Source organism: Protopterus annectens, chromosome 3.part1, assembly GCF_019279795.1.
Source record: "Protopterus annectens isolate FY-2018-M chromosome 3.part1, PAN1.0, whole genome shotgun sequence".
NCBI lineage: Eukaryota > Metazoa > Chordata > Ceratodontiformes > Protopteridae > Protopterus > Protopterus annectens.
The window spans coordinates 174044145-174070764 of record NC_056732.1 but is presented as its reverse complement, the minus strand read 5'-3'; the positions used below and the strand labels follow the sequence as shown (position 1 = coordinate 174070764).

General features: G+C 44.4%; 1 protein-coding gene across 1 annotated transcript in view; it reads left to right on the top strand.

The window, feature by feature from the left end:
* The window catches only part of KIF5B (kinesin family member 5B), a 2669048-nt gene that overhangs the window by 1861506 nt on the left and 780922 nt on the right, over positions 1 to 26620 (top strand). The window contains exon 21 of the mRNA XM_044066703.1: positions 4533 to 4650. Within this exon, the coding sequence (XP_043922638.1) occupies positions 4533 to 4650 (118 nt within the window). The remainder of the gene's footprint in view (positions 1 to 4532; positions 4651 to 26620) is intronic.

Here is a 26620-nt window from a genome sequence, read left to right as displayed (position 1 = left end):
CAGTGGTATCTAAAAAGTGTTTGGACTCAACATTGCCACAGCCTGGAAACATTAATTACTCTCATTCCCTGCCTGCAACAGGAGTTTCGATGGTGGGCACAGGCCTGTCACCACAACAGGGGACAGCCATTCACTTTACCCACAGCCAGGCAGACACTAACAACAGATGCATCAGATTATGCCTGGGGGGCCCACATGGCAGGAAAATGTATTCAGGGCACATGGCCTGCAAGCCAAAGGCACCTTAATATCAATCAAAAAGAGATGCTAGCTGTACAGAATGCCCTGACAGCCTTCAAGGATCTACTTCATCCAGGACAACTGCTGATAAAGACGGACAATACAACAGTCATGTGGTACATAAACAAGCAGGGAGGCACACATTCTTACCCCCTCTGCAGACAAGCCATGATTTGGTGGAGCAAAGCTTTGACTTATCAAGTACAGCTACAAGCACAATTCCTGCCAGGAAAGACAAATGCTCTGGCAAACGAACTAAGCAGAAACCTCATGGATCCTCACGAGTGAAAACTAGATCCACAAATCTTCAGCATGATAACAAGGAAATGGGGATGCCCAGACATAGATCTATTTGCCTCCCCTCACAACTGCCAACTACAGAGATTCTGAACAAGGACTTATCACAAACAAGCATGGAAAGTGGATGCGCTGTCATTCAGCTGGAAAACCCTTACAGTATATGCCTTTCCTCCACTGCCTGTACTCCCCAAGGTACTCCTAAAGGTCAGACAAGAGAAGCCAAAAATTATACTGATTGCCCCGGATTGGCCACGGCAGCACTGGTACCCAATCCTAAAGAGCTTGTCTCAAGGCCCAGCCTGGACATTACCTCAAATTCCTCATTTACTGACCCAACAAAACAATCAGAACCTGCACAGCCAACTCAGAACCCTAAATTTGGCTGCATGGCAGATAATGTAACCATTCAGAACACACCTCTCTCTAAAGCGGTTATGGATGTTATTTTTGGAGGCCAGGAGACCCAGCATCAGAAAATCTTATGCAGAAAAATGGAAAAGATTCTGTGCGTGGAACCAGGCACAAGGAATTGACACACTTGTACCAAATATTCCTCAGATTTTACAATACCTAACAGATGCTGGACAAAGGCCTATCCTTCTCATCAATTAAGATCCATGCCTCTGCCATTTCAGCTCATTACAATACGGACCCACCTATTTTTTCACATCCACTGCTAAGGCAGTACCTCAAAGGGGCCAAAAACATAAGACCCACAAGGAGAGCACCAATACCTGTATGGGACCTCAATTTTGTCTTGGAAAAGCTCACACTGCCTCCTTTTGAGCCAGCCAGTGCAGCTGAGATAAAATTCTTATCATGGAAAACAGCTCTGCTCCTAGCAATAACTTCAGCAAGAAGAGTCTGAGTTACAGGCATTAATGGCTGTAGAACCTTTTATTATTTTCCATCCGGACAGGATTTCTCTAAGGACAAACCCCACATGTATGCCTAAGGTAGTGTCCAGCGTGGCTCTTAACCAAACCATTCATTTGCCTATCTTTTATCAAAACCCACAGAATAAAGGGGAGAGACTTCTGCATTCTTTGGACATACACAGACAGTTACGCTTCTATTTGGACAAAACTAAAGATTTCAGAAAGACTGAGCAACTTTTAGTGGCATATGCTGCAGGATCACAAGGAAAGGCAATTTCAAAGCAGACTATTCCAAAATGGATAGGCCACTGCATTCGTTTCTGCTATGCACAACATGGCAAATCAGTACCTAAGGGCATTAGGCCACATTCAACCAGAGCAGCAGCTACTTCAGCTGTCTTCATCAGAGGAGTACCAACCAAGGATATTTTGGTGGCTGCAACTTGGACTTCAGTGCACACTTTTGCAAAGCACTACCACTTACCTCTTTACTCTAAATCCAGAGCAGGCTTTGTCACTGCAGTTCTGCAGGGCCTCACAGCCACTCACAGCCACTCCTAATTCTTTTTAGGCCCAGCCTCCCAATCTCGGCTTTGGGTTTCAACCAAAGTGTAATGACTGCAACAGTGAAACACGAACATAGTACAGTTGTGTACCTACCATAAATGTAGATGTCCGAGTGTATTCACTGTTGCAGTCCAGGTTACCCACTCTCCATCCCCCTTTTCATTGCCGGGACTTCTGTACTTCTCTATTCTATGCAACCTATGTGGTGTATTTGCTTGTAGATGAAGGTAATGATTATGTTACTGCATGCGTTTGTATAAGCAGAATTTTTAGCCTTCCTTTTTGGGGGCACCTGACATCTGGGGCAAGAAAAACTGAAGAAAATGGCGTCGGCTGCATCTTTTATACCCCTGGCGTACTGACTTCAGGGAAGAGGCAACAGCAACCGACGCCGGACCAGGACTTGGAATTCAGGCCGACTGCGGGTAGCCTGCCAGCAGGATAACCCAAGTGTAATGACTGCAAACAGTGAATACACTCGAACATCTACATTTATGGTAGGCACACAACTATACTTTTCTGCTATATGCACCATGGTAAACCTGTCCCCAAGGGGATCAGATCTCATTCCACCAGGGCTGCATCTACTTCCACAGCCTTTCTCAGAGGGGTTCCTACCAGAGACATTCTAGAAGCTGCTACCTGGAGCATCAGTTCATACGTTCACCAAACATTACTATTTACCTCTCTTCTCTAAATCCAGAGCTGGCTTTGCCACTGCTGTCCTGCAGGTCCTTATACCTGCTCCTAATGCTGTCTAAATCCATCCTCCCAACCATATCTTTGGGATTCTACCCAAATGTAATGACTGCAACAGTTTAACACAAAGAACATAGTACAGTTGTGTACTCTTACCATAAATGTAGGTGTTAGAGTGTATTCACTGTTGCAGTCCTGGTTACCCTCCCTCCAGCCCCCTGTTTTTCTCTAACTATACTTCTCCTTTCTTTTACTATGATTAAAAGCCTTTTTGGTGTATTTGCTTTTCTTTGGAGGTATATGTTTTGTGTTTTGAATTATATACACTTATATATTTTTTTTTCCTCCCCATTTGGGGGGCACCTGACATCTGGGGCAAGAAAAACTGATGTAATGGCGTCTGCTGCATGTTTTATACCCCTGACGTCATGGAAGAAGGGACAGCAACCAACGCAGGACCCAAGACTTTGTTAATCAGGCCGACTGAGGGCAACCTGCCAGCAGATTACTCAAATGTAGCGACTGCAACAGTGAATACACTCGAAGATCTACATTTATGGTAAGTGTACACAACTGTACTTTTCCCACCCTCCATTCCCCCTTTTTTCTTAAGGCACAGACTACTTATGTTATTTTTGGATGGCTTTTTTCCAGGGTTTTTCCTTCCTGGTTTGGCCTTTTTTTGGGGGCTCCTGACAGTTAAGGCAAGAAAAACTGAGGAAGTGGCGACGGCCGCCTCCCTTTATACCTGACGTTCTGACATCAGTTTACAACCGACAGCAGCCGATGTCATATACCAAGGACTCTGGTATTCGAGCTGACTAAGGGCTATCGGGAGCCGGATAACCAATATGTTATTACTGCAACACTGAATACACTCGAACATCTACATTTATGGTAAGTGTACACAACTGTACTTTTCCCTCCCTCCAGTGCCCTGTTTTTTCTCTCTCTTCTCTTTATGGCTATTACTCACCCCTTTCAGGTGTATTGGTATTTACTTTTTACTGGTGGTGTTTTTCCCCACCATAACTTAGCTCCCTGTTTGGGGGGCTCCTAACATTTGGGGCAAGAAAAACTGATGTAATGGCATCTGCTGCCTGTTTTTATACGACCTGACGTCACTCCTGGAGCGACAGCATCTGACACAGAAATACAAAGTCTCTGGTATTCGGGCCGACTGAGGGCTACCTGCAGGCAGATAACCCAAGTGTGATAACTGCAACAGTGAATACACTTGAACATCTACATTTATGGTAAGTGTACACAACTGTACTTTCCAGCATGTTGCTGCTGCAAATTTGGTTGGTTAACTAATTTCTGCTCTTTTCCACATTTGAAGTGTGAAACCTTACATGAACTTCTAGCATCCCTGATTAAGACCAAGTTGTGTTAATCAGTGCCACCAGTGCAGACAGTGTGTTGTACTTTTCAGGCCAATGTTTAATTTGCTAAACCTTCCAAACCAAAAAAACACTGTCTGTTTAATATTCTTAAATATAACCTGATTATATTTTTGTTGCATTTGTTACACTTTTATGCTAATATTTGTAGTGTAACCTGGGCTGAGTTTGTATTTTGTCATGCTATGTTGAGTGTGCTATCCTGGTAACAATAATTTAAGTAAAACCTGCTCTACGATGCCCTGGAATTAGAAGGTTTAGCGAAGGGTGTTATGAGAGGGCATGTGACAGGTGTTTTGTAGTTTTATATTCAGTGAGTCACTCTCTCAGATTCATGACATCAGCTGTTCAGAATTATTAGCTCAAATTCAAAATGTAATTGAATCTGTCACTGATAATATAATAATTTAAGGAATTATCCTTGCATATGTGTTTTATTTGACAGCATGAAGCAAAGATAAAGTCATTAACAGAGTACCTGCAGAACATTGAACAGAAGAAAAGGCAGTTAGAGGAATCTGTGGACTCCCTCAATGAAGAGCTAGTCAAACTCCGAGCTCAAGGTACAAGTGTAGTTTATAACCTATTCTGCTTTAGTAAAGGTGAAGGCACTGGGCATCTGTTTAATTTTTTGAATGCCATTATCCTGAGTTCCTACTGTTTTAAATTCAGCTGTTGTGAATCTTATTGCTTTGTACACAGTTCACTGAAACCTTATCACTTGCAAAACAAGAGAGTAAAGGTGCATTACTACTCCCACCCTTAAACTGGTGTGTTCAGTAGCAGTATCGTATCAGAAAAGTCAGGTGTTTGTAGGTGGGGTGTTAGGTTTCAAATCTGTACTGTTGAAACATTTTCACTTGCAAAAAACAAATTTAGGGGTATGGAGTAGTCCTAGAAGTAAGAAAGGTGTTTTTGCAGGCAGCAGGAAGGAATAAGGGGCACACAGATGTAAAGAAAGGGACATCACCAGTTAAAAGTGAAATTAATCTGCAAAGTGCAAAGGAAAACTTCCTCATTAGGAAAAAGTGCGGTGTGGTTTACAGATAGTGTATTGGTGAATGAGATAAAAACAATTCTATGGCATTATAAGGATGCTTTTATGTCAGGGTCCTAAACGCATTGACATGTCTCCTTATGTAGGACAGAATCAGAAAATGTCATTGCTAGTGTTAGCGTTTCTTCTCAGCTAGCAAATGATGTACACAAAATCATTTTATGTGGCAAAAATGATCCTGGTTTCAGTGCCTAAATGTAAGTCATTTTCTAACAGATTAGTAGTTAAGACTACTGGCATTTTTTGTATTGTTTTGTGGAAGGGCATGGCATTAAGCATTGCCACAAGTGCCAGTGTATTAATCCCCTCACAAAGACATATCAGATAAGATGATGTTCGTGTTTCACTGTTGCAGTGATTACATTTTGGGTAATCCTGCTGGCAGGCTGCCCTCAGTCGGCCTGAATTCCAAAGTCTTGGGTCCTGCATCAGCTGCTGTCACCCCTTCCCTGACGTCAGGTCATCAGGGGTATAAAAGAAGCAGCCAACGCCATTTTCTTCAGTCTTTCTTGCTGCACGCTGCCCAAAGCAGAAGCAGTTCGCAAGTGCCGGTCGGCCGACTCCTGAGATTTTCGTGTTCGAATTTCAGATCCAAAGTCTTCATTAAAGCTAAGTACCCCATTGGGGAAACTATTTTCTTGCTCCAGACCAATGTCAGAAAAAGTTAATAATTGTATTTCTTGTGGAAAGCAAATACCTCATAAGGACTTTCATTCTTACTGTGTTCCTTGCCTAGGCTCTGACCATAATGTTTCAGGTTGTCGGTTTTGTGCTAGATTTAATCAACGCACTATTAAGCGTCAGTATGATTTTGCATTAAACTATTTTGGATGCAGGTTTAATTATCCAGAAATGTCGTTAGATAGCCATCCGACTACCAGAGTTCACAGAAAACGCAAAGAAAAAGATAGACAACCAAGGCCCAAAACCGACGACGAAGCTTCTCCTAAGCCAGCCGCCGGTTCTCAGTGAGGCGGTTTCGCAGCCCCTGACGCCCGCTACTTTAGAGTCGCAGGCTGCTACCGACTCCCACGTGGAGTCAGCTACGCCATTGGAAACTCAAGGTATTGGAGCCTCGGACACTATTACTTCAGATGGGTCCGGAGCCGCTGAGCAGGCACCGGCATCTGAGGGTGTATTCAGACCTAAACATCTATACATTAAACCGACTTCAGCTTCAAAGGCAAAGACTAAAGCACCTTCCAAGACAAAGAAACAAACTCAGGAGCCACGTGGACAGGCCTCCATGCCCAAAAAACAGATGCACAAAATGGCCGAAGACTTGATTACCTTGATCAGGGTTCCCATCCCCCTCCTGATAAGAGGCCTAGGCAAGAGACAGACTATGAATCTTCAGATCAGATTTCTATTTCTTCTGATTCCTCTTCTGACCAGGAATGTTCTGTTCACCCCTATGAGGATTCTGATGCTGAAGAATCTATTCTTTCAGCTTTTCCTCCAGAGGACTACTCTTTTGGGGAAACCTTACATACCATGAGGGAGCACTTCCACTGAGAGAGCCAAGATTTTTCTGAATCAAAAAGAGGCTCAGGGACATCCTTTTACTACCTCAACACAGGCCTCTAGCCATTCCACCTGTGTTAGACATTGTAAATGATGTGTTTTCAGAGTCTAGTCTGACCCCTGACTCCTTACCTCCTGCTCCTGTTAAGCCTGACAGATATTACAGAGTTCCTGACTCTCATAAATCCCTTTTCAAAAACCCTGCTGCTGACCCAGAAACTATTTCACAGGGTCATAAAGGGGTTAAGGCTTCTGCTGCGAAAAACCCTACCCCCCTCTGACAGAGATTCAAGGCCACTGGATAGATGGGGAAAAAAGGTTTACACATCTGCTACCTTGGCTATAAGGGCCTTAAATTGTCTGTTTCATATGCTTAAATATCAGCAACATGTCATGGCATTGCTTAAACAGAAAATGTTAAATTCTGAATGTGCAGAAAACAAGGAAATGCAGGATTTATTGCATGCAGCTGAACAAGTTGGAAAACATACTTTGCAATGTGGGTTTGATTCTCTGGAGGCCTCCTGAAGGGCCGTAGTTACGGGTTCTCTAATTAGGAGGTATGCTTGGTTAAAGGAACAAAATCTGCCTGATCATGTCAAAGTTAAATTATTAGATGCACCTTTACAGCATGATACTTTGGTGTTATGGCAGAAGAGGTGTTAAAGAAAATGGAGAACAAAGCTAAATCTATGCAAACTGTCAAAGATTTTTTACAAGTACAGCCACCTAGGTTTAGTAGACACTGGCCTACAAAGAATTGGCCCTTTCCTGTGTCAGACAGACCTCAAAGGGGCAGATCCAGATGCCCTAGAGGCAGATCCCAGGCGCAAGGTTCATACAGGTCAAAGCAATGGGGTGCTTCTACCTCCAAAAGTGGAGAAGACAAATCACAACCTTACAGGAAACAGTCCTAATGACTTCCCCCTACCTGCAACAAGCACTTATTTCCTGGCAGCACCCTTAGGGGAAAAATTAGCACTTTTTTCTCAAAATTGGCACATTATAACCCAGGACAAGTGGGTTCTAAATATTGTGTCACAAGGGTACAAGTTCCATTTCCATACCCTGCCAAAGGCAAATGGCTGGCTACATCTGCCAAAAAATCAGTGGGCAGAGGTACAAAAACAAATCTCATCTCTCAGGGACATGGGGGCCATTCAACAAGTGCCAGACCAAGAGTGGGGACAAGGATTTTACTCAAGACTGTTCTTGGTACCCAGAAAGGGCAAGGCCTGGAGGCCAGTACTGGACCTATCTATTCTGAAAACATTCCTGGATATACCAAAATTCAAAATGTTGACTTTACAGCAGCTTCTGCCCATGCTGGACAAGAACGCTTGGCTTGTGACTTTAGAACTAAAAGAGGCATACCTGCATGTCCCTATCAGACAAATATGCAGAAGATACCTCAGATTCAAAGCTGGCTCAATGCATTACCAATGCAGATATCCCTAGTGATATCTGCATTGCTTACTGTACTTATTTCCTTGTTTCACTTGAAAGAAAGTTGCTGTTTGTCGTTTTTGCATTTAAGTTACCTGTAACACATTGCATTTAAGTTACCTGGCACTTGCTCACTAAAGCAATTGTATAAGTCAGCTCTAAAAAATTAAAAGCACTACACCCTCACAAACTCCCCTTGAGTACCTTGTTCCCCACTGGCCCTTTTTTTCAATTATAAAGGAATTCCCAATACTATTCTAGCATGTCCAAAGGTCAGTTGTCAATCTCCTTTCCGGTCCAGCTGGTGAATCTGGGAATCTTGAGGCAATGTTACAACTGCCTCATGTACACAGACAACCCTCTCCTCCTCCCAACAAATTCCAACACATGTGAGAGATGCAACCATATAGCCAAACTGGAGGCTAAGCTCTCTCAACTCAGTACTGGCGTAACCAGTCAGGAGGAGAAGGAAACCACACTCACTACAATTCCAGTCTCACATAGACCTACCACGACAACAAACCAAACACATAAACAAACAAAAACATACTCAGAGGCTCTAAATAAAAATCTGCCTAAGCAGCAGAGACCTCCAAAGCAGACACCCAAGCAACCGCTACCCCAAAACAAAACACGTGCAACACATAGCTCACAAAGCCAGTGTGCCGAACAGTCACAGCCCTTAAGGCTAAACAACACACCTGATACACTTGTAATAGGTGACTCTATCATCAGGCACACTGACGTCCCGCTCACCAGGCTGAACAAGGAGAAGGTCACTGTGAGCTGCCTGTCGGGCGCTAGGATCCGCCACATAACACAAGCACTCGGGTCACTCAAAGGCAAGTACAAATATGACTCAGTCATTGTCCATGCTGGTGTGAATGATCTGAGACGTACCTCCCTGGGCTACATGAAAAGAGACATAGAGGAGCTCTCTGAGCATGTAGCCCAGGCCGGTATGACCCTGACCTTGAGTAGCATCTTACCCACACCAAGAATGATGCCACAATATGAAGACAAGATGATCAATTTCAACAATTGGCTTAAGTGTTGGTGTCATTCAAAGGGGATCAATGCCTGTCAGCCTGGGATGACATGCTCGACAAGCCACGATGCTTCGCTAGGGACGGCTTGCACCTGTCACCCCTGGGCTTTCGGATATTGGCAAAGGCTCTTGCTACCCCCATAGTGCCTTTTTTAGGCAAGGCTCAAAAGACAAACCCACCTCCATAGGTATCACAAGGGATAAGAAACTAAGAGTAATGCTACTCAACGCCAGAAGTGTAAACCTCAAGATGCATGCACTCGAAACTCTCCTTAGCATGGAGAACAACGATGTCTGTGCAGTAACAGAAACCTGGTTCAAGGCCCCCGAGAGCACCCCAGTACTACCAGGTTATACCTCATACCATGCTTTTCGGCCCCAAAACTTGGACTGAACCATAAAAGGAGGGGGAGTATCAATATTCGTCAAAGATACCCACACCTCCAGGTTGGTGGCACAGCACGAAGCATCAGAGACTATCCATGTGCAACTAACAGTGGGCAAAACTGCTTTCCAGTTTATAGCCTGCTAAAGACCACCCTCCCAAACACAGGAACCCCACTTGGCCTTCCTGAGAATACTGGAAAATATGAAGGTCTCTCCAAACACCATTATATTGGGCGACTTCAACTACCCAAACATAGACTGGGAGCATTACTCTAGCTCCAACACCCTAGCCCAAAGGTTTCTAGAATTTATAAACTCAAATGCTATGGAACAACTTGTTACCACTCCCACAAGAGGGGAAAACATACTGGACCTGATCATCACCAACATGGGGACACTATGCTCCAGACCAGAAGTGTATCCCTCACTGGTAAGATCAGACCATAAACTAATCTCACTGGATATTCACATCCAGACCCCACCCCCTGCCCAGAAAACCACAGTGAAAAACTTCTCTAAAGCAAATTTCACACGCCTCAAAACCCGAGGCGAAATCCTTCAAAGCCCCCGGGCCTGTGGAAAATCGCCCAGACCGCAGAATCCTTTATAAACGCATTCTATGAACACCTTCAGGAATGCATGGATCATGCAATCCCAAATAAAACCAAGACCCAATCCTCCAAAGGCAGACGTCCTGTCTGGTGGACCCCAGCCATAAACAAACTATACAATAGAAGGAGGAAGCTACTACATGATAGAGCAAAATCCCAAAAAGGGAAGGCATCTCTGATCAGTATTAGCAAAAACTACGGGCACTCATAAAATCGTCTAAGGCCAGCTTGAGAAAAAATTGCACAGGACACTAAGGATAATCACAAGGCTTTCTTTAGTTATGTTAGGAACCTGGGTGGTAATTCCCAGATATGCTCAGAATTAGTCCAAAATGACAAAAATACACCGAGCCCACAGACATTGCCAACATCCTAGCTGACAGGTTCAGTGCAAACTTCTCCCTCTCCCCACCAAAGGACAAATATCTATCCCAACAGAGTGCTGCCCCTGACATCTCAGATGCTCAGGTAAGAGCCGCCCTCTCCAAAGCAAAAAACACAGCATCAATGGGACCAGATGGTGTCCCGGGCTGCGTTTTACATGAACTCCAAGAAGAGCTAAACCCAAACATAAAACTACTGTTCAATCTTAGCCTTACTACAGGATATGTACCCAAAGAGTGGCGTATAGCAACAGTGGTCCCTCTCCACAAAGGTGGTGCCTCAATGGATCCTGGAAACTATCGCCCCATAAGCCTGACTAGCTTGGTCTGCAAAGCTATGGAAAGGATCATCATGGACCTCATAAATAAAGATATTGGGGACCTACAGTCACTGGATCCTACCCAGTTTGGCTTTGTTAAGGGCAGATCCTGCCTCTTAAACCTGGTCGATTTCTTTGAAACAGTCACCAAGGCCATTGACGAGGGGAAGGTGGTCCACACAGCCTACCTGGACCTCGCAAAGCCTTCGATACAATACCCACTGGCATTATAGATAAGCTCACCAGCTTAAATATAAACCCCTATGTCACTAGATGGGTTGCAAACTGGCTCAAGGACAGAACCCACATGGTTAGAATTGCTGGAGCCATGTCAGACTCCAAACCAGTTACAAGTGGCGTCCCACAAGGCTCAGTCCTGGGACCTCTCTTGTTCGGTATATATTTCTCGGCGGTACAGGCCAACACGGAAGGACTGTGGCTGACCAAGTTCAGATGACTGCAAACTGGGCCATAATCAACTCTCCAGCCGACACAAGCATCCTCCAAAAGGGCCTCATAGAAACAGACAAGTGGTGCCAGAGCCATGGCCTCAAGCTAAACGCCAAAAAGTGTATAGTCATCCCCTTTGGCAAAAACAAAGTGCCCACAAATTACCACATAGGTGGTAATCCATTAAGTACAGAAGAAGTCATTAGGGACCTGGGGACCCAAGTTGATAGCAATCTCTCATTTGACAACCACGTGGCCAAAGTGGTTAGAAAAACAATTTATATAGCCCACCTAATCATGAAGGGATTCACATCTAGATCAGGGAGGTCATCGTGCCTCTTTACTCATCCCTCATCAGGCCCATAATTGAGTACAATGCCCCTTTTGGGATGTACCTTACCAGACACCTGCAGCAACTGGAAAGACCCCAAAAGTACCTAACCAAGAGGATCAAAGGGCTCAAACAGATGCCATATGCTGCCCGGTTAAAGAAACTCCATCTCTACTCAGTGGCATACCGCCTGCTCAGAGGCGATCTGTGCCTGACGTATAAAGCCATGTCCAACCCGGAATTAATGGACATGCTGCACCTCAGAAAATCCAAATCCCATCGAGCTACGCGCTCGAGAGACTTGAACCTCAGCACTGAAATAAATAGGACATGCTGGAGGGACAGATTCATAACCCAGAGGCTCCCTTCACTCTGGAATAAAATCCCAGTCCAGGTTAGGCAGAGTCCCACATTGACTCTCTTCAAGAGGAATCTTGATGAGTGGATGGGAGATCGTAGGTTTACCCCGGCTATCACTTCTGTGTCACTGTTAGACAGAGGCACAGTATACTAACCTCAAAAAAAGGCATAGCAAAATTCATTTAAAATGGGTGGCGAAAGCCAAACACACTCTGGCTAGGCTTATAAATGCCCTAGGGCAGATAGCCTAGTATGAACCTATGAACCAATTCTTTGCACTGCCCTTTGGCTTATCTACTGCGCCCAGGGTCTTTACAAAGTGCCTGGCACCAGTAATTAATTTTGCAGACAGAGAGGAATACAAATATATCCTTACTTGGACTACTGTCTAATTTAAGCAGAGTACAAGGACATTCTACTACAGCATCTGGCATTTGTAAAAAGACTTCTAACATGCCTGGGGTACAAAGTCAATGAAAAGAAATCAAAACCAGTACCCTCTCAAGAGATAATATTCCTGGGTGCAAGCTTAAATACAATTGCCCAGATGGCTTATCTCACGCCAGACAAACAAAGGCAACTGACTAACTATTTCAAAATGTTAGCAACAAAGGCCCAGTTATCTGCAAGAAAGATTATGCAGGCTTTGGGCTTCATGGCATCCTGCATCCTACTAATACCATATGCAAGACTGTATATGAGGAAACTTCAATGGTACCTAAAAAGTGTTTGGGCTCAACATTGCCACATCCTGTAAGCTATGATTACTCTCATTCCCTGCCTGCAATAGGAGTTTCGATGGTGGGCAAAGGCTTGTCACCAAAAGAAGGGACAGCCATTCACATTACCCCCAGCCAGGCAGACACTAACGGATGCATCAGATTATGCCTGGGGGGCCCACATGGCAAGAAGATGCGTTCAGGGCACATGGAACCCAAACCAAATGCATCTACATATCAATCAAAAAGAGATGCTAGCTATTCAAAATGCCCTGACAGTCTTCAAGGACCTACTTCATCCAGGACAACTACTGATGAAGACAGACAACACCACGGTCATGTGGTATATAAACAAGCATGGGGGCACACATTCTTACCCCCTGTGCAGACTAGCCATGACTTTGTGGGACACAGCATTGACTTGCCAAGTACATCTGCAGGCACAATTCCTGCCAGGAAGGAAAAATACTCTGGCAGACTAAGCAGAAACCTCATGGATCCCCACGAGTGGCAGCTGGATCCACAAATATTCAGCTTGATAACAAGCAAATGGGGATGCCAGGACATAGATCTATTTGTCTCCCCTCACAACTACCAACTAAAAAGATTCTGCACAAGGATTTATCACAGACAAGCATGGAAAGTGGACGCCCTATCAGTATATGTCTTTTCCCTGCTACCTCTTCTCCCCAAGGTACTCCTAAAGGTCAGACAGGAGAAGACAAAGATGATACTGATTGCCCCAGACTGGCCCCGCCAGTACTACTACCCACTACTAAGGAGCTTGTCTCAATGCCCAGCTTGGACCTTACCTCAGGTACCTCATCTACTGTCACAGCAAAACAGTCATACTGCACAGCCAACTCAGGACTTTAAACCTGGCAGCATGGCGGATAATGTAGTTATACAAAACACACCTCTCAGTAAAGCTGTGATGGATGTCATTTTAGAAGCCAGAAGACCTAGTACTAGAAAATCTTATGCTGGAAAATGGAAGAGATTCTGTGCTTGGAACCAGGCACCAAGGAACAGATACAGCTGTGCCAATTATTCCTCTGATTTTGCAATACTTAACTTAGATGCTGGACAAAGGCCTATCTTTCTCATCTATTAAAATTCATGCCTCTGCCATTTCGGCTCATTACAGTGCAGAGCCACCAATCTTTTCTCATCCCTTATTAAAACAGTACCTCAGAGGAGCCAAAAATGTAAGGCCTCCAAGGAGATCACCAATGCCTGCATGGGACCTCAACTATGTCTTGGAAAAACTCACCCTGCCTCCTTTTGAGCCAGCTGCTACTGCAGATATAAAGTTTTTATCTTGGAAAACAGCTCTGCTCCTAGCAATAACTTATGCAAGACGAGTTTCAGAGCTGCAGGCACTCATGGCTGTGGAACCTTTTTATCATTTTTTATCCAGACATGGTCTCCCTGAGGACAAACCCAACATTTATGCCTAAAGTGGTGTCCATTGTGGCTCTTAACCAAACTATTCATCTGCCAACTTTTTATCCAAATCCACAGAACAAGGGGGAGAGAATTCTGCATTCCTTGGACGTACACAGACAGTTTAGATTCTACTTGGACAGAACCAAAGTTTTCAGAAAGAGAGAGCAATTACTAGTGACATATGTTGCAGGATCACAAGGAAAGGCTGTCTCAAAGCAGACTTTCAAAGTGGATAGGCCACTGCATTCGTTTCTGCTATTTACACCATGGCAAGCCAGTGCCTAAGAGCATTAGGCCACATTCAACCAGAGCTGCAGCCACTTCAGCAGCCTTTCTCAGGGGAGTACCAACCAAGGACATTTTGGAGGCTGCTACTTGGAGTTCAGTGCACACCTCTACAAAGCACTATCATCTGCCACTCCACTCTAAATCCAGGGCAAGCTTTGTCACTGCAATTCTGCAGGGCCTCATAGCCACACCTAATGCTGTTTAGCTCCAGCCTCCCAATCATAGCTTTGGAACTCTACCCAAATGTACTGACTGCAACAGTGAAACGCGAAGAACCATAGTACAGGTTCTTATAGGCCCAAGCAATGCGGTGCTTCTACCTCCAAAGCTGGAGAAGATAGATCACAAGCATACAGAAAATAGACCCAATGACTTCCCCCTGCCTGCACCAAGCACTTATCTTCTGGCAGCACCCTTAGGGGGAAAATTAGCACTTTTTGCTCAAAATTGGCACATCATAACCCAGGACAAGTGGGTTCTAAACATAGTGTCACAAATCTACAAGTTCCATTTCCATACTCTGTCAAAGGCAAATGGCTGGCCAGATCTGCGAAAAAATCAATGGGCAGAGGCACAAAAACAAGTCTCATCCCTCATGGACATGGAGGCCATTCAACAAGTACCAGAGCAAGAGCAGGGACAAGGATTTTACTCGACTGTTCCTGGTACCCAGAAAGGACAAGGCCTGGAGGCCGATACTGGACCTATCAATTCTGAACACTTTCCTGGATATTCCAAAATTCAAAATGTTAACTTTGCAGCAGCTTCTGCCCATGCTGGGCAAGAATGCTTGGCTTGTGACTTTAGACCTAAAAGAAGCATACCTGCATGTTCCAATCAGACAATCATGCAGAAGATACCCAAGATTCAAGGCTGGTTCAATGCATTACCAATTCTCTGCACTCCCCTTTGGCTTATCTACTGCACCCAGGGTCTTTACAAAGTGCCTGGCACCAGTAATTGCATTCTGCAGACAAAGAGGAATACAAATATATCCTTACTTGGACGACTGTCTCATTCAAGCAGAGAACAAGAACATTGTTCTTCAACATCTGGCGTTTGTGAAAAGACTTCTAACATGCCTAGGGTACACAGTCAACAAAAAGAAATCAAAACTAGTACCCTCACAAGAGATGAACATTCCTGGGTGCAAGCTTGAATACAACTGCCCAGATGGCTTATCTCATGCCAGACAAAGGCAACTGACTACCTATTTCAAAATGTTGGCAACAAAGGCCCAGTTATCTGCAAGAAAAAAATTTGCAGGCTTTGCGCTTTATGGTATCCTGCATCCTACTAATTCCATATGCAAGACTGCATATGAGGAAACTTTAATGGTACCTAAAAAGTGTTTGGACTCAACATTGCCACAGCCTGGAAATAAGTCATTATTCTCATTCCCTGCCTGCAACAGAAGTTTCGATGGTGGGCAAAGGCTTGTCACCAGAACAAGGGACAGTCATTCACATTACCTCCAGCCAGGCAGACACTAACAACGGATGCATCAGACTATGCCTGGGGAGCCCACATGGCAGGAAGATGCATTCAGGCCACATGGTCCTCAAACCAAATGCATCTACATGTCAATCAAAAAGAGATGTTAGCTGTTCAAAATGCCCTGACAGCCTTCAAGGACCTGCTTCATTCGAAACAACTACTGATAGACAGACAACACCACGGTCATGTGGTATATAAACAGGCAGGGGGGCACACACTCTTACCCCCTTTACAGACTAGTCATGACCTTGTGGGGCACAGCTTTGACATACCAAGTACATCTGCAGGCACAATTCCTGCCAGGAAAGGAAAATACTCTGGCAGACGAACTAAGCAGAAACCTCATGGATCCCCATGAGTGGAAGCTGGATCCACAAGTCTTCAGCTTGATATCAAGGAAATGGGGATGCCCGGACATAGATCTATTTGCTTCCCCTCTCAATTACCAACTAAAAAGATTCTGCACAAGGACGTATCACAGACGAGCATGGAAAGTGGACGCCCTATCTTTCAGCTGGAAAAACCTATCAGTATATGTGAACTTCATCAGAAAAACAAACACTCTTGCCCATGCTCCCTTTTAAACTAAAATTACAGGAAATGACATCAGACAATTAAACAATGATGATCCATTGAATAATTCATTTCAACTTGTAAAAAAGTTTTATAACATATAAAAATTACACAAAATATACAATAATTACTTCACATATAAATTAAATGCATAAATTCTAATAACATTACCAGGATTAAATGAGTCTATAAATTTGACGTGTTTTTTATTAAATAGTTAATATCAGTACATATGTAGACAAACGTTATTATACTTTATGCAAAAGTACCTTGCTGTCGGTTTTGTGCCTTACTTAAACCACAAACTATCTGTCGACTGTGTATTTTCACTTCTAAATATTTTGGTACTCGGTTCAATTATACTGATATATCTTTGCTAAGCCATCCGACTACTGACATTCTGAAAAAATGCAAAGATAAAGACAAGACACATGCCGCCTAGGTCCAAAGCTGCCAACGACGCTTCTCCTAAGCCAGTTGCCAGTTCGCTGGTACTCAGTGAGGCACTTTCGCAACCCCTGATACCCGCTACTTCAGATTCGCAGGCCTCTACTGAGACCCATTCGAAGTCTGGTATGCCACAAGATGCTTCAACTGTGGAACCTGCGGATGTCTCTACCTTGGATGTGTCCGGAGCTACTGTGAAGGCACCGGCTTCTGAGGGTGTATTCAGGCCTACTGACCTGCGTATTAAACCACTGCCATCTTCTTTTTCAAGGCCTAAAACTCGAACCATGCCTAAAAAACTGGTGCCCAGACCACATGGTCAGGCCTCTATGCCTAAAAATAAATGAAAAGAATGGCTGAAGACCTTATTACTTTAATCAGGGGAAGCCATCCTTCCCCCTCTGAGAGACCTAGGACTGAGTTTGCTTATGATACTTCTGACCAGGATTCTGAATTTTCTGTTTCCTCTGATGACCAGGATTTACCCTTAGCTAGCCTGTTTATAACATTTACAGTGTTTTCTGTGTGTTTTTCTGCTGTTTCCTGAAAAAAAAAAAAAAAAAAAACAAAACAATATTGTCTTTTAGTCCAGATTTCAGGTTTTGCTGAATTCAGGACTGTGGTATAGTTTCCTGTGTTGCCCATATCCTTACTTGGATAGGAGGAAGCTTCTCTGTTCACCAGTGAGAGTGGGGAGCTTTGAACAGCCTATCTGTCCTGGAGGAGTGGTCTCAGCCCTGAAACTAGTAGCTTATTGGCCGCTTTGGGTCAATTCCTATCTCTTTTAGTTTCCCTGCTTTAGAACCCACATTTGTGCGGTTTTGCACGATTTTGCGCATAGCGCAGCATCGGGCAGCTCCGCTTAAACGTGTTTAAACTATTCCCAGCTTCACAAAGTCTGCTCTTCACTTTTTCCCTTAGAACTGTTCTAAATCTCAAAGTAAGCACTCTTTTCATTCTAAAGCCCTGCAGTTGCTCGTATAAGTAATCTTATAAGTAAGCACTAATAAATTAAAGCACTACACACTCTTATACTCCTTTTAAGTACTTGGATCACTATTGGTCCTATTTGATCAGTCAAAAAGTAGTTCCTTATACTATCCTGGCATGTCCAAAAGTCGGTTTCGGGTTTACTCTCCGGTCCAGCTGGTGAATCTGGGAATCTTGAGGCAATGTTACAACTGCTTTATGTACACAGACCACCCTCTCCTCCTCCCAACAAGCTCAAATATATGTGAGAGATGCAACTATATAGCCAAACTGGAGGCTGAGCTCTCTCAACCCAATACTGGAGCAGTCAGTCAGGAGGAGAAGGTAACCACACACACCACAAATCCAGTTTCACGTAGACCTGTCGCAACAGAAAACCAAACACACAAAAACATACTCGGATGCTCTAAATAAAAATCTGCCCAAGCAGCAGAGACCTCCAAAGCAGACATCCAAGCAACCGTTACCTCACAACAATACCCACGTATCACATAGTTCACAAAGTCAGTGTGCCACACAGTCACAGCCCTTAAGGCTAAACAACACACCTAATACACTTGTAATAGGTGACTCTGTTGTCAGACACACTGACGTCCCACTCACCAGGCTGAACAAGGAGAAGGCCACTGTAAGCTGCCTATCTGGTGCCAGGATCCGCCACATAACACAAGCACTCAGGTCACTCCAAAGCAAGTACAAATATGACTCCGTCATTGTCCATGCTGGTGTGAATGACCTGAGACGTACCTTCCTGGACTACATGAAAAGAGACATAGAGGAGCTCTCTGATCATGTAGCCCAGGCCGGTATGACCCTGACCTTGAGTAGCATCTTACCCTCACCAAGAATGATGCCACAGTATAAAGACAAAATGATCAATTTTAACAATTGGCTAAAGTATTGGTGTCATTCAAAGGGGATCCAGTGTCTGTCAGCCTGGGATGACATGCTCGACAAGCCACGTTGCTTCGCTATAAACTCAAATGCTATGGAACAACTGGTCACCACTCACACGAGGGGAAAACATATTGGACCTGATCATCACCAGCATGGGGACTCTATGTTCCATACCAGAGGTATACCCCTCATTGGTAAGATCTAACCATAAATTAATCTTACTGGACAGCCATATCCTGTCCCCACCCCCAGCCAAGGAAACCACAGTGAAGAACTTCTCAAAACCGAGGTGGAATCCTTCAAAACCCCCGGGCCAGTAGAAAATACGGCCCAAACCGCAGAATCCTGTACAAACGCTTTCTATGGACACCTACAGGAATGCATGGATCCTGCTATCCCAAATAAAACCAAGACTCATTCCGCCAAAGGCAGGAGACCTGTCTGGTGGACCCCAGCCATAAATAAGCTATACATCAGAAGGAGGAAGCTAGTACATGATAGAGGAAAATCCCAAAAAGGAAGGCATCTCTGATCAGTACTAGCAAGAAACTACGATCCCTCATAAAATCATCTAAGGCCAGCTTCGAAAGAAAAATTGCACAAGATGCTAAATATAATCACAAGGCCTTCTTTAGTTATGTCAGGAACCTAGGTGGCAACTCCCAGATATGCTCTGAGTTAGTTCAAAATGACAAAAAATACACTGAACTCACAGACATTGCCAGCAGACAGGTTCAGTGCAAACTTATCCGCCCGTTCCTCCCCAAAAGAGCAAATGTCTATCCCAACAGAGTGTAGCCTCCCTGACATCACAGATGCACAGGTGAAAGCTGCCCTCTCCAAAGCAAAAAACACAGCATCAATGGGACCGGACGGTGTCCCGGGCTGCGTTTTACACGAACTCCAAGAAGAACTGAACCCTCACATAAAGTCACTGTTCAGTCTCAGCCTTACTACAGGATATGTACCCAAGGAATGGCTTACAGCAACAGTGGTCCCACTCCACAAAGGTGGTGCCACAATGGACCCCGGAAACTATCGCCCTATAAGCCTGACTAGCCTGGTCTGCAAAGCTATGGAGTGTCATCGTGAAACTCATAAACAAAGACATTGGGAACCTCCAAACACTGGATCCTACCCAATTCGGCTTTGTTAAGGGCAGATCTTGCCTTTTGAACCTGGTTGACTTCTTTGAAACAGTCACAAAGGCCATAGATGAAGGGAAGGTAGTCCACACAGCCTACCTGGACCTTGCAAAAGCCTTTGACACAATACCCCACTTGGGCATCATAAATAAGCTCACCAGCTTAAATATAAACCCTTATGTCACAAGATGGGTTGCAAACTGGCTCAGGGATAGAACCCACATGGTCAGAATTGCAGGTGCCATGTCAGACTCTAAACCAGTTGCAAGTGGCGTCCCACAAGGCTCAGTCCTGGGACCTCTCTTGTTCAGTATATATTTCTCTGAGGTACAGGCTAACATGGGAGGACTATGGCTGACCAAGTTCGCAGATGACTGCAAACTGGGTGCCATAATCGACTCGCCGACTGACACAAGCATCCTCCAAAAGGGTCTCTCAGAGACGGATAACTGGTGCCAGAGCCATGGCCTAAAGCTAAATGCCAAAAAGTGCATAGTCATCCCCTTTGGGAAAAACATGGTGCCCACAAATTACCACATAGGTGGTAATCCATTAAGTACAGAAGAAGTAATTAGGGATTTGGAGACCCAAGTAGATAGCAATCTCTCCTTTGACAATCACATTGCCAAAGTGGTTAGAAAGACCTTCTATATAGCCCACCTTATCACGAAAGGGTTCACATCTAGATCGAAAGGTCATTGTGCCCCTCTACTCATCACTCATCAGGCCCATAATTGAATACAATGCCCCATTTGGGATGTACCTTACCCGACACCTGCAGCAACTGGAAAGACCGCAAAAGTACCTCGCCAAGAGGATCAAGGGACTCAAACAGATGCCCTAGGCAGTTAGGCTAAAGAAACTCCAGCTCTACTCAGTTGCTTACCGCCTACTCAGAGGCGATCTGTGCCTGACTTATAAAGTCATGTCCAACCCAGAATTAATGGACATGCTCCACCTCAGGAAATCCAAATCCCTTAGAGCTACACGCTCCAGGGACTTAAACCTCAGCACATAAATAAATAGGACATGCTGGAGGGACAGATTCATATCCCAGAGGCTCTCCTCACTCTGGAACAAAATCCCAATCCATGTTAGGCAGAGTCCCTCAATGACCCTCTTCAAGAGAAATCTTGATGAGTGGATGGGAGATCGTAGGTTTACCCCCTGGGATCTCTTCTGTGTCCCTACTAGACAGAGGCACAGTAAACTAACCTCAAAAGGGCTATCTTCTGTGACCTACTATACAGAGGCACAGTCAACTAATCTAAAAGGGTGGCGAAAGCCAAACACACTCTGGCTAGGCTTATAAATGCCCTAGGGCAGATAGCCTAGTATCAACCTATGAGGATTCTGATGCTGAGTACTCTATTCCCTCTGCTTCCCCCCAAGAGGACTTCTCTTTTGGTGAAACCTTGCATACTCTCAGGGAGCATTTTCATTGGGAAAGTCAGGATTTCTCTGATTCTAAGAAGAGGCTTAGAGATTTCTTACTCCTACCCCAGCACAGGCCTTTAGCCATACCTCCTCTACTAGACATTGTTGATGATGCCTTTTCGGAATCTAGCTTGGTCTCTGACTCTCTACCTCCTGCTCCCAGAAAACCTGATAGATGTTACAGGGTCCCTGACTCTCAAGTTCCTTTTCAAAAATCCTACTGCGGATCCTGAGACCATTTCACAGGGACCCAAGGACATTAAAGTCACTACTGCCAAAAATCCTACCCCCTCTGATAGAGACTCCAGGGTGCTGGATAGATGGGGTGGTAAGAAGGTATACACTTCTGCAACTTTGGCCATTAGGGCCTTAAACTGCCAGTTTCATTTTACTGGATTACTTAAACAGAAAATTATGTTGATTCCTGATTGTGCTGAAAATAAGAATTTACAGGATTTACTGCATTCATCTGAACAAGTTGGAAAACATACTTTGCAATGTGGTTTTGATTCACTCGAGGCACCTTGCAGGGCTGCTGTTACTGGGTCTGTACTTAGAAGACATGCTTGGCTTAAGGAGCAATCCTTGCTAGATCATGCTAAAGCAAAATTACTTGATGCTCCCTTAAACCAGGGCTGCCTGTTTGGCAACAAGGCAAAAGAAGTCCTTAAAAAGGAGGAAAAAGCTAAATCTATGCAAACTGTTAAAGATTTTTTTTACAAGTACAACCTCCAAGGTTTAGTAGGCATTGGCCTTCCAAAAATTGGTCCTTTCCTTCCTCTTCCAGACCTGCTCAGTCCAAACCCAGATCCAGCAGAGCTCCCAGGCTTCAGTCCCAGGGTATGCACAGGACGTAGCAGTGGGGGGGGTCTCCACTACCAAATCTGGGAGTAATAAAACTCCCCCTATAGTAAACTGTCTCAATGACTTCTTTTTAAAACTTCCAAGCACTTCTCAACTGACTGCCCCTCTGGGGGGAAAGCTTGCTCTTCATGCAAAGAACTGGGAACTCATTACCCAGGACAAATGGGTTTTAAATATAGTGTCCCAGGGATATAGATTTCACTTCCACATGTTGCCAACACCAACCGGGTGGCCAAATCTACTCCCAAATCAGTGGGCAGAGGCCCAAAAGCAAGTACTTTATCTCTTAAGCATGGGTGCTATTCAGTTGGTACCAGAAGAGGAAAAGGGGCAAGGTTTCTATTCGAGACTTTTCCTGGAACCCAGAAAAGACAATTCATGGCATCCTATCCCAAACGTGTGTACTTTAAACACCTTTTTGGTGATTCTAAAATTCACGATGCTGACTCTTCACCAGTTGCTCCCTATGCTAGACAAAGACGCCTGGTTGGCAACGCTAGATTTAAAGGAGGCGTACCTGCACATCCTAATCAGGGAATCTTGCAGAAGATACCTACTCTTCAAAGCAGGCTACACGCACTGTCAGATGCTCTTCGTGTTTCACTGTTGCAGTCATTACATTTGGGTAATCTGCTGGCAGGTTACCCTCAGTCGGCCTGAATTCCAAAGTCTTGGGTCCTGCGTCGGTTGCTGTCTTCTCTTCCATGACGTCAGGGGTGTAAAACATGCAGCAGACGCCATTTTCTTTAGTCTTTCTTTCTGCGCGGTGCCCAAAGCAGAAGCATTTCGCAAGTGCCGGTCGGCCGACTACTGAAATATTCGAATTTGAGTTTCAGAACCGAAGTCTTCACTAAAGCTAAGTACCCCGTTGGGAAAACTTTTTTCTTTCTTTTTACCGATGTCAGAAAAAGTTAATAATTGTATTACTTGTGGGAAGCAAATACCTCATAAGGATTTCCATTTATACTGTATTCCTTGCCTAGGCCCTGATCACAATGTGCCTGGCTGTCAGTTTTGTGCTAGATTTAACCAACGCACTGTTAAGCGTCAGTATATTTTTGCATCAAAGTATATTGGAAACAGATTTAACTACCCAGAAATGTCGTTTGATAGCAATCCGACTACTGGAGTACATAAAAAAACGCAAAAAAAGGACAGAGAAAGACAGTCGAGATCCAAAACCGACGACGAAGCTTCTCCTAAGCCAGTCGCCTGTTCGCCGGTACTCAGTGAGGCACTTTCGCAGCCCCTAATACCCGCTACCTTCGAATCGCAGGCTTCTACCGACACCCATGTTGAGTCAGGCATGCTGCAAGATACTGAAGGTATTGGACCGACGGATGTATCTTCCTCAGATGGGTTCGGAGCCGCTGAGCAGGCACCGGCTTCTGAGGGTGTATTCAGACCTCAACATTTGTATATCAAACCAACGACAGCTGCAAAACCAAAGAAAAAGGCAACTTCTAAAACTATAAAACTAAAAAAACAACGCATGAGCCACGTGCACAGGCCTCTATGCCTAAAAAACAGATGATCAAAATGGCTGTAGACCTTATTACCTTGATCAGGGGTACCCATCCCCCTCCAGATAAGAGGCCTAGGCAAGACACTGATTATGAATCTCCAGATCAGGTTTCTATTTCTTCTGATCAGAAGTTATATCTATACCTCCCTATGAGGATTCTGATGCTGAGGAGTCTATTCCATCTGCGTTGTCCTCCTGAGGATTATTCATTTGGAGAAACCTTGCATACTTTGAGGGAGCATTTTCACTGGGAGAGTCAAGACTTCTCAGAATCAAAAAAGAGGCTCAGGGATTTCCTTCTCCCTCAGCACAAGCCTTTAGCCATTCCTCCTGTTTTAGACATTGTGGGTGATGTGTTTTCGGAGTCAAGCTTGACCCCTGACTCCTTACCTCCGGCTCCCAGTAAGCCTGACAGATATTACAGGGTCCCTGACTCTCATAAATTTTTATTTAGAAACCCTGCTGCTGATCCTGAAACTATTTCACTGGGTCCAAAGGGAGTTAAGGCCTCAACAGCAAAAAGTCCTACCCCTCTGACAGAGATTCAAGGGCACTAGAAAGATGGGAAAAAAAGGTTTATACATCTGCAGCCTTGGCAATCAGGGCCTTAAACTGTCAAATTCACATGCTTAACTACCAACAACATGTTATGGGATTGCTGAAACAGAAAATGATGTTGATTTCAGAATGTGCAGAAAATAAAGAATTGCAAGAATTATTGCATGCAGCTGAACAAGTTGGAAAGCATACTTTGCAATGTGGTTTTGATTCCTTAGAGACCTCCTGCAGGGCCGCAGTTACTGGATCTGTGATTAGGAGGCATGCCTGGTTAAAGGAACAAAATTTACCTGATTATGTGAAAGCTAAATTGCTAGATGCACCTTTACAGCATGAGTCTGTATTTGGTATTAAGGCAGAAGAGGTTTTAAAGAAAATGGAAGACAAAGCTAAGTCTGTGCAAACTGTTAGACTTCTTACAAGTGCAGCCACCCAGATTCAATAGACACTGGCCTACAAAAAAATGGTCCTTTCCTGTGTCAGACAGAGCTCAAAGGGGCAAATCCAAATGCTCTAAGGGTTCCAGATACCAGGCACAAGATTCATACAGGTCAAAGCAATGGGGCACTTCCACCTCCAAATCTGGAGGAGATAAAGCGCAAACCTACAGAAAGCAATCCCAATGACTTCCCTATGCCTACACCAAGCACTTAAATTTTGGCAGCACCCATAGGGGAAAATTAGCACTTTTTGCTTAAAATTGGCAGTTAATAACCCAGGACAAGTGGGTACTAAACATCGTATCACAGGGATACAGATTCCATTTCCATACTCTGCCAATGGCAAATGGTTGGCCAAATCTGCCAAAAAATCAGTGGGCAGAGGCACAGAAACAGGTAACGTCCCTCATGGATATGGGTGTCATTCAGACAGTACCAGAACAGGAAAAAGGACAAGGTTTTTACTCTACTGTTCTTGGTACCCAGAAAGGACAAGGCCTGGCGCCCAATACTGGATTTATCGATTTTGAACACATTCCTGGACATTCCAAAATTCAAAATGCTGACTTTGCAGCAGCTTCTGCCCATGCCGGGCAAGAATGCTTGACTGGTGACTTTAGACCTAAAAGAGGCATACATGTATGTCCCAGTAAGACAGTCGTGCAGAAGATACCTCAGATTCAAGGCTAGATTCTTGCATTACCAATTCTCTGCACTGCCCTTTGGCTTATCTACTGCGCCCAGGATTTTTACAAAGTGCCTGGTACCAGTAATTGCATTTTTTAGACAAAGAAGTATTACAAATATATCCTTACTTGGACGACTGTCTCATTCAAGCAGAGAACAAGGACACTCTTCTTCGACACCTGGCATTTGTGAAAAGGCTTCTAACATGCCTAGGGTATGCAATAAACGAAAAGAAATCACAACTGGTACCCTCTCAAAAGATAACATTCCTGGGTGCTAGCTTGGATACAACTGCCCAGATGGCTTACCTCATGCCAGACAAGCAAAGGCAACTGACTGCTTACTTCAAACTGATGGCAACAAAACCCAGTCTTCTGCAAGGCAAATTCTGCAGCCTCTGGGCTTCATGGCATCCTGCATTCTACTAATTCCATATGCAAGACTGCATATGAGGAAACTTCAATGGTACCTACAAAGTTTATGGAGTCAACATTCACACAGTCTGGAAACAATGATTCCTCTCATTCCCTGCCTGCAGCAGGAGTTTCTATGGTGGGCTAAGGCATGTCACCAAAACATGGGACTGCCCTTCACTCTAGCCCCTGCCAGCCAAACCTTAACAACAGACGCATCAGATTATGCCTGGGGGGCCCACATGGCAGGAAGATGCATTCAGGGCTTATGGACACCAAAACAAATGCATCTTTATATCAACCAGAAAGAGATGCTAGCTGTTCAAAATGCCCTAACAGCTTTCAAGGACTAAATTCATCCAGGACAACTACTGATAAAGACGGACAACACCACAGTCATGTGGTATATAAACAAGTAAGGGGGCTCTCACTCATACCTCCTTTGCAGATGAACCATGGCACTGTGGGGCACAGCTTTGACCTACCAATTACATCTTCAAGCTCAATTCCTTCCAGGAAAACAAAAACACTCTGGCAGACGATTTAAGCAGAAATCTTATGGATCCTCACGAGTGGAAACTAAATCCACTAGTCTTCAGCATAACAAAGAAATGGGGGAGCCCAGACATAGATCTATTTGCCTCTCTTCAAAATTATCAATTGAAAAGATTCTGCACAAGGACTTGT